General features: G+C 48.8%; 1 protein-coding gene across 1 annotated transcript; it reads left to right on the top strand.

Annotated features, from left to right (window-relative positions):
• Positions 1–1,259: 1,259 nt before the first annotated feature.
• On the top strand, positions 1,260–6,104 carry LOC148280045 (uncharacterized). The gene is made up of 2 exons (XM_088229000.1): positions 1,260–3,549; positions 4,231–6,104. The coding sequence occupies exons 1-2, from the start codon at positions 1,260–1,262 to the stop codon at positions 6,102–6,104; spliced, it is 4,164 nt and encodes a 1,387-aa protein (XP_088085126.1).
• Positions 6,105–9,650: the final 3,546 nt, after the last annotated feature.

Here is a 9,650-nt window from a genome sequence, read left to right as displayed (position 1 = left end):
TACGTAAGAGTTATATAAAACACGAGTTTATGAACAACATACAATTTAAAAAATACAAAATAAAAAAATTAAAGATTGACCAGTGTTTAGAAATACATTTTTATTTATATCCCTACAGAGATGAGGTAGAATTTATTTTTTTTCAAATTCAGGATTATGGATATTCGAGCGTTTACAGGGCTTATGACTTGTCATTGGCTGGGTTAAGTGGCCACTTTAAGTAGGTACTACAACTGTATCGGACATCGCCGCGCGTGCGATAATACAACGTACAACACGGCCTGTGACGCGGCGAACGAGCGCCAAACGTTAGGCACCGACACCAAGCCGAGCGGCCCTTTTGCGGGCGCCCAGGCGGAGATGGTAGCTGCACGGGGAAAATGGACGGAATGACCGCGGAGAGACGGTCGAACCCCCGGCCACGACTGAAGCTTCCCGAGTGGCCGCTAGGGCGACGAATGGCGCTCGGACGAGAGTGTGCGGTGCCAGTGTTTTTAGGTTAATATTTGTATATCATGTTTTTATGTTTATTTTCGGCTAGGAGTCTCGATTTGTAATCTAACTAGCTGCCCCTAAAATAAAGACGGTTAATTATGTCACTCGCAGGGGCAGAAGTTAGGATATCGAGACCCTAGCCACATATTTGTATCAGATTGCGGGGAATCAGACCCTGTCAAATCCTCTAAAACTCATGTCACCCTTTTTCTCAGTATGTAGGACCTTTCCCTGTATCATTTCTACATTAAATAAGATACGGGGAAGAGGCCTACATACTCCCTTTACATGTAAAACTCATCTCGAGGGAGTTATTTTATCTTATAAGCATACGTGTAAAAACAATATCTGAAATTGTCCAGCCAATAGGAGAGCGTGCTACGGCGTAAGCCGGGAAAGTCCGACCCCTTCTCGCTCTCCCTTGCGGCTTATGTATGCTGTCTCGTACCGTGCCCGACTGCGGCACGGTACAAATTACTTGATAGAACCTCTGTATTTTTATTGAATAAAGTGTGTATAGTGTATAACCAAGACTGCGTTTTTATTATATCTACGCCCTCTCCGCCTCTGATGTCGCCGCCTGCCCTTCTGAAGAAGAAAACTGAAGCCTGAAGAAAGCTATCACCCGATAGCCGGTCAAATAGCAGCTCCAAGCCACCTCCTATCTACAGTTCAACTGTATGCACGGCGAGGTGTCGTGTATATAGTTGTGGTCCTTCGAGCCGGATCGGAGCTGCTATACGGACGCCACATCCCAGTGGAAGATGACGCCTTCACTTCGCTCTGGAAAAGGCTCCGCCGAGAAAACCTCTGATGTCACCCCCCCTGCCGACGTCGTATCCACGGTGACGGGTACCGAGGCGTCGTCACAGGAGGTTTCCGAGGAGGACACCGTCGAACTTCTGCAGGCTGAAGTTGCGAAACTGCGCGCCGCCCTGAGGCGCTCTGAGAAGACACCGACCGCACCTGGACCCCCAATGGAATCTCCTAGGGCAGATGCGGGCCCCAGCGGACGAGCTGGGGTGGCAGAGAGACAAACCGGAGACTGGGTACGCCGCTCTTCGGACCCGATCGCGCAGATGGCTGCGGCGATCACCGAGATGGCCACCGCGCTACGTGGAGGATCAACGGGGAGCCCACGATCACACGATGGCGACGATGGAAAAATGGAGGCGCTGTTGGCGCGCCAATCTACGGCAAAGGAATTGCCCGCCTTCGAAGGAGACCCACTGGAATGGCCTGCCTTCAAGGCCCAATATACGAGGTCTACGGAAGTCTGCCGGCTGACGACGCCGGAAAACCTGCTCCGACTACAACGTGCGCTGAAAGGGGCCGCCAAGGAGGCGGTTTCCTCCCTGATGGTGGATCCTCAGAATACGGACCTCATCATGGAAACCCTGGAACTGCAGTTCGGCCACGAGGAGATTGTGACGGCGCACATGCTGGAGAAAGCGCGCCGCCTACCCGCCATAGTGGAGAGCCCCAACTCAACCGGGATAGTTGAGTTATCCGTGGCCCTGAGGAACATGGTCGCCACTCTGGAGCGGACAAGGAACTCGAGCTGCCTATCATCACCGCAGCTACTGAACGAGATGGTGGCCAAGATCCCGCTAGCGATGCGGGCTCTGTGGTGGTACACCTTACCGAGGGACAGAGACGAACGCGCCACCGTGAAGGAATTTTCTTGCTGGCTTAGCGAGATCGCTCAGACGTCAATGAGCGCCGGTGGAATGGACGCGGGGTCGTTTTTTCCCAAAAAGAAAACAAAGAACAATGTGTATACAGTGTCCGCGCCAACCGAGACAAGGGACGAGTGCGGAGTGTGCAATCGCCCGCACAAAAGTGAAAAGTGTCGCGAGTTTTTAGCGAAATCGGTAGCGGGCCGATGGGAAATTGTTCGCGAAAAGGGTTTATGTTTCTCGTGTCTGAGGCATAAACATTTAGCCGGTAAATGCCCGGCGGCTAAGAAGTGCGGTATAGAAGAGTGTCGCTATACGCATCATAGGACACTACATGGACAGCGACGAGAAGGCCGCGATAATGTAGTGATGAGCACCTGCGAAAAAGTTCAACCGGTATTGCTCAAAGTGATAAAAGTGAACGTGACCGGCCCCAATGACGGTGCCGACGTTTACGCCCTGTTAGACGAGGGCTCCAATGTGACTTTAATAGACTCCGAACTGGCGGACAGTGTCGGTGCGCCCGGACGAGTGCGCGGGATAACGATTCATGGTGCGAGTGATATGTGTTCCGAGGATAAGGCGTCGCGACGCGTCACAGTGACTATTCGTGGGCCAAGTGGGAATGGATACCCGCTCGTCGGGAACACAATGACGAGTCTAAATCTCCCGCGCCAGTGCATTCCGGAGGGAAACGGTATGAAAGAAGTGCTACCGAAAATATTAATTGGGCAGGACAACGCTCATTTAATCGTGACTAGGAAAGTCAACGAGAAAGGGAGATATTTACGCTCTCTGACGTCGCTGGGATGGATCACGCACGGATGCGTGAATCATAAGCAGAACAAAGCCAGCAAAACACTCACACTGACGAGTGCTAGCGTAGAGGATCGCATGGACGAGTTAATGCGCCTCAATTACGCGGTGGACGCTATGGGCGTCAAACCTAGGCCACGTGTTAACAGCACAGACACGCGCGCTATGGAAATTCTACAGAAAACCACCAGACCAACGCCAACCGGTCAGTGGGAGACGGGTCTTCTATGGAAAGAAGACAACATATGGTTACCGGACAATCGACAGTTCGCAGTAAACAGACTGAAATCTGTCGAGAACAAGATGGCCAAGGACCCGAGCTACAAGGCGGCATATTGCGCGAAAATTAAGGAGTACATCGAGAAGGATTACGCCCGGGAAGTTACGCCGATAGAGATCGCTCGTTTCCCGCGGAAGTGGTACTTAGCCCATTTCGGCGTAGTAAATGTGAACAAGCCGGGAAAGCTGCGAGTCGTCTTCGACGCGGCCAGCCGATGCCGTGGAGTTTCGTTGAACGACAAACTACTCACCGGCCCTGACATGCTGACCTCGCTATGGGGTAACATATTACGCTTCAGAGAAGGCCGCATAGCGCTTGCGGCGGACATAAAAGATATGTTTCTACGGATAAAAATCCGCCCCGCCGATCAAGGAGCTCAGATGTTTTTGTGGAGGGAGCGACCCGACGCCGAGATTAAAACAATGGTGATGACCTCGATGACCTTTGGCGCCGCGTGCTCACCGACAAGTGCGCAATATGTGAAAAATAAGTTAGCCTGTGTAAACGCGAGTGAATTTCCGGAGGCGGCGCGTGCAGTGGAAAACAATTTTTATATGGACGATTATCTTGCCGCGGTGGATACTACGGAACAAGCTATTCAGTTAAGAGATCAAACAAGTGAAATATTAAGACGGGGAGGATTCCAATTGACGAATTGGTCCTCAAATGACGGTGAAGTGCTACGTACCACCGCGGATAATTTGCGCGCCACGGACGCTCGCGAGATAATAGTGAACGGTAGTGAGTACTTGGAGCGAGTACTCGGTGTTAAATGGGACCCAGTCAGTGATCGATTTGTGTTTCAATTTAATAAGACAATAGCGTTAAGCGCACATGAGTGGCCCACTAAAAGACAATTACTGAGCGCGGTAATGAGCATATTCGATCCGCTCGGTTTTCTAGGGTGTGTTACGGTACGCCCGAAAATATTATTACAAGCAGTATGGCGATCGGGAATAGGATGGGATGACGTCATCCTGCCGACCCATCAAGAAAAATGGGCCGAATGGAGAGCCTGTGTGGAGCGCACAGAGAGCTCTATACCCCGGCGGTGTATAGAAAATCGCACCAGTCGGGTGGAACTACACGTATTCTGCGATGCCTCCGAACTGGCGGGGTGCGCAGTAGCGTATTTTGTGGAAAAGACGGACCGTAATAGACATGTACGGTTCGTGGGCAGTAAAGTTAAAGTTAGCCCCTTGCGAGCTCTATCAATACCTCGACTGGAGCTGCAAGCGGCGCTAATGGCCGTGAGACTGGCAGACACCATCAAGCGGGAGAGTGACGTCACTGTGGGGAGGACAGTCTATTGGACGGACTCGGCGACAGTACTGTGCTGGGTACGAAACGACAGCCGTGCGTTCTCGCCGTTCGTGGCCCATCGCCTCGGGGAGATAGATGAGTTATCTCACCCGAAAGAGTGGCGGTGGGTTCCGACTAAGATGAATCCCGCGGATGCTGCCACCAGGGACCTCAACGCGCCTGATCTTACACCTCAGGGAGCCTGGTTCGGGGGACCGGCCTTCCTGACTGGGGAGGAGGGCGAATGGCCGCATCACAAGGGACGCGGCCTGCAGCCCGACATCGCCGTCATGGAAGCAAAGCGCGCCGAACGCATAGTCACCGCGTTACAAGCGGCGCTGCCAGACGCCGCACGGTTTAGCTCGTGGAGACGGCTTATACGTGCCACGGCATGGTGCCTGCGGTTTGTGAATCGATGCCGCCGTGCCGCCCCAGAATGCGTGGGAAAATACCTAACCGCAAAGGAGTGTATAGCCGCTGAGCGATTGTGGATCAGGCGAACGCAAAACGACGCCTTTGGCAGCGACATAACAGCCCTAAAGCGGGGGGAGTCGCTACCCAGAGGCAGCCGCCTGCATGCCCTCACGCCCCGGCTAGACGACACCGGACTGGTGAGGATGGGAACGCGGTTATACGCGGCCAGCGGCGTACGGGAAAATATTGGATTCCCGATAATATTAGACGCCGCGCAGCTGTACGTACAACTGATGCTGAGACACCGGCATGAGATGTGCTATCACGGAAGCACTGAGAGGACTATGGCAGATGTGCGTCAAGATTTCTACGTGATGAGAATACGCACAAAGCTTCGATGGATTGTAGCTAACTGCCAGAAGTGTAAGAACGATCGTGCGCGACCGCAACCGCCTTTGATGGGACGTCTTCCGCCGGCGAGATTGGCACATCACATGCGCGCCTTCACGCATTGCGGAGTGGATCTGTTTGGACCGCTACACGTGACCATGGGACGGCGCAAAGAGAAGAGGTACGGGGCCTTGTTTACGTGTCTCACAACCAGGGCCGTACACATTGAGTTGGTGACGTCACTGAGCACCGACTCGACGATCCAAGCCATCCGGCGGATGGCCGCCAGAAGAGGACACCCGTCTGTCTTGTACTCTGACAACGGGACAAATTTTCGCGGGGCCGATAAAGAGATGGCCGCTGCCTTCCGAGACGTAGCCGAGGACAAGAAAGTGCTAGATGAAATGAGCACTATGAAGATTGAGTGGAAGTTTATCCCTCCTTCATCCCCGCACATGGGAGGGGCATGGGAACGATTAGTTCGTTCCATTAAGAGGGCGCTGTTTGCTATACTGAGAGAGCAAGCGCCTAGAGAAGAGACGTTACGGACGGCGCTAGCCGAGGCTGAATTCTCGGTCAACAGCCGTCCGCTGACGCACGTGACAGTAGACCCTCGTGACGGAGCTCCTTTAACTCCGAATCACTTTTTAATTGGGTCATCCGGGGGCATGCCTTGCCTCGCGGATTACAGCGAAGCGCCGGAGAACGTGTGTTTGCGCAAACAATAGCGCATAGCCCAGAAGATGGCGGATGCTTTCTGGCGCCGATGGATGCGCGAGTACCTGCCAGGCCTGGGCGGACGTCAGAAATGGCGCATCGCGGCCACTCCCCTGCAAGTTGGAGACGTGGTAGTGATCACCGATCCCGCGATGCCACGGAACCAATGGCCACGGGGAGTCGTCACGGGAACCATGCCCGGGAAGGACGGCCAGGTGCGAGCCGTCAGGGTGCGGACCTCCACGGGCGAGTACACAAGACCCACGGTCAAGATCGCGGTCCTGCTACGCCCCACTGATGACAGCGCCCGGAAGACAGCGCCACGCGGCGGCGAGGCCCGATGCGGGACCAGCAGGTGCCGACTGCGCGACACCGGGGGGAGTGTATCGGACATCGCCGCGCGTGCGATAATACAACGTACAACACGGCCTGTGACGCGGCGAACGAGCGCCAAACGTTAGGCACCGACACCAAGCCGAGCGGCCCTTTTGCGGGCGCCCAGGCGGAGATGGTAGCTGCACGGGGAAAATGGACGGAATGACCGCGGAGAGACGGTCGAACCCCCGGCCACGACTGAAGCTTCCCGAGTGGCCGCTAGGGCGACGAATGGCGCTCGGACGAGAGTGTGCGGTGCCAGTGTTTTTAGGTTAATATTTGTATATCATGTTTTTATGTTTATTTTCGGCTAGGAGTCTCGATTTGTAATCTAACTAGCTGCCCCTAAAATAAAGACGGTTAATTATGTCACTCGCAGGGGCAGAAGTTAGGATATCGAGACCCTAGCCACATATTTGTATCAGATTGCGGGGAATCAGACCCTGTCAAATCCTCTAAAACTCATGTCACCCTTTTTCTCAGTATGTAGGACCTTTCCCTGTATCATTTCTACATTAAATAAGATACGGGGAAGAGGCCTACATACTCCCTTTACATGTAAAACTCATCTCGAGGGAGTTATTTTATCTTATAAGCATACGTGTAAAAACAATATCTGAAATTGTCCAGCCAATAGGAGAGCGTGCTACGGCGTAAGCCGGGAAAGTCCGACCCCTTCTCGCTCTCCCTTGCGGCTTATGTATGCTGTCTCGTACCGTGCCCGACTGCGGCACGGTACAAATTACTTGATAGAACCTCTGTATTTTTATTGAATAAAGTGTGTATAGTGTATAACCAAGACTGCGTTTTTATTATATCTACGCCCTCTCCGCCTCTGATGTCGCCGCCTGCCCTTCTGAAGAAGAAAACTGAAGCCTGAAGAAAGCTATCACCCGATAGCCGGTCAAATAGCAGCTCCAAGCCACCTCCTATCTACAGTTCAACTGTATGCACGGCGAGGTGTCGTGTATAACAACATTCCCCATTCCGCTTATTAGCGAATATCCACACCAGGTAACATTTTTGATTTTTGTATATATGTTACGAATCGAGAAACCATCCACAAGCGAGTTGGAGCGCCATCTATGTATTGATATTGAAGTTAAGTATTTTAATTAGCAGATTACTTTATTTTATGTAGTTACGACTCTTCCGAGTTAAATTAAGTACTAGTAATCACCTGCAGATGACTCTGCAATTTATTTTTACTTACATTTGACCAGATCTTATTACACAACAACCCTGTAAACGCTCGAATATCCATAATCCTGAATTTGAAAACAAAAAAAATTCTACCTCATCTCTGTAGGGATATAAATAAAAATATATATACCTACTCCCCCTTGGGAGAAAATCCAGATTTGTGTGTGTACAAGTACGAGTACCAAAAATAATGTTTAGAAATACAGTTGGTTTAAAAAATATGAAAAATTGGAGTCTTATGCTGGAAAGTTGTGACATTTTATCATCCACCCGACAATAGTCGATCGGGCATCTCGGTTGCTGTCATAGTGCTATTCTTGAAAACCCCCCGACAATTAAATTACAAAGACGCATGAGAAAGTGGCAACACTAACAAATCCATATTTATCTATGGCTCTCCTGGTCTCCTGCTACACGTAAACCTTTATTGTTCTTTGTCAGACTTCTTCCGTTTAATATTTTAAGAAAGTAATATTACGAAAATATAAAAGAAAATATTTTGTTGTGACACTGCAACATTTAAAATTAATATTTGCCTTTGACATAACACACATCTACATTAAATAATTAATATTTATTTAATGGATTTTAAAAACATATTGAAATATATATATATCTCAAATACGTATTTTGACATTGACGAACGAAATAATAATTTTGAAATCAAGTTTCTAGTAAAACTTCATTTGGTAATGGATTAAAAATATGTACAGTTATATTTGTTGTACATTTGTTGATACGCCATCATCATAACATTGATCAGCGTTGTCAATTTTCAGTTAAAATATAATAAAAATACCTATTCATCATTCAAACATGAATGCCGCGTATTTCACAAGAAGGAAGTTTGACAGCTAAAGTTACGATGTCGCATTCGATTGTCAATGTCGAGTGCTTTGGGGCACTCGAGAAAAAGTCGATTGGTTTTCAATCAACTGCATTCGTATGGGTGGTTCAAGAATGCTGTCATTTGTCGAATTATGGAAATCGCATACGATTCTATGAGTCAAGCATAAGGCCCCTAGGTTAACACAGTATGACGCAAAGCTCACACTCATATTTTCTACGGATTTTTAATTTCACTATGAAAATTTTAAGGAACTACAAGGTTTCAGCTTTTTAACTTAACGCAAATCAACAAATAGAAGAATTTAAGAAATATGGATGCTTATGAAAACTTTTATCAAGATTTGCTGGATTGTTTTATTAAAAAAGATGGCCAACTTCGCAAGGGCCAATAATAATCAATTAATTAATGAACTAAGCTGCGCAGAAAGTAAACGCAAACTGTGTCGCGTGCCGTTTTATTAACAGCATATTCGGTCTGAAGATGCAAATTTAATGCACTCAACCCAAAAAACCACAACAGGCCAAGATGCCCAATTGCAGTGGTGAATTACATCACAGAACACCCAGGCTTGAAAAAAATCACATTTATTTTTTTTGTTCTCACCGGGAATCGAACCCGGAACCTTTCGTGTGTGAGTCAAACGTCTTGACCACTTCAAAACGGAGGCCGCGAAAATTTTTAGATTATTTTATAGTTCCTAATAAAAAAATTACCAGGTTGTCAAAACCGTAATCTAAAGCATAAGACTGATCATCGTTCCTTCATGTAGTAGACGATAAAAAAACGATGCGATTGGTTTACTAATTTAGCGCCCTATGCACCACTGAATTCAGAAACGACTTTTGATGATAATGATTTAAAAAAAACTAAGATGTTTGTCTCACAAACGAAGGGTTCTCTTCAATTGCCGGTGAGATCACAACAAATAAGGCGAATTCTTTGAAGTTCTTTGATGTCTAGGTTTCCTGTGTTGTATTTACCACTGTAATAAATGAATCCTCTTGGCCTATTACGCTGCAAATCAAAAAAGTAAAAACAATAATTGTCTACGTCACATAGGCAAAATGGTGTAAAGTGGCCACTCAAACCAGTCAATGACAGGTCATAAGCCTTGTAAATGCCTGCACTT

The sequence above is a fragment of the Micrasema longulum genome, unplaced genomic scaffold, assembly GCF_059751315.1.
Source record: "Micrasema longulum isolate JH-2025_06_02 unplaced genomic scaffold, ASM5975131v1 h1tg000626l, whole genome shotgun sequence".
Taxonomy (NCBI): Eukaryota; Metazoa; Arthropoda; class Insecta; order Trichoptera; family Brachycentridae; genus Micrasema; species Micrasema longulum.
Note: the sequence above shows the minus strand (reverse complement) of the source record. Positions and strands in the feature narration are given on the sequence as shown.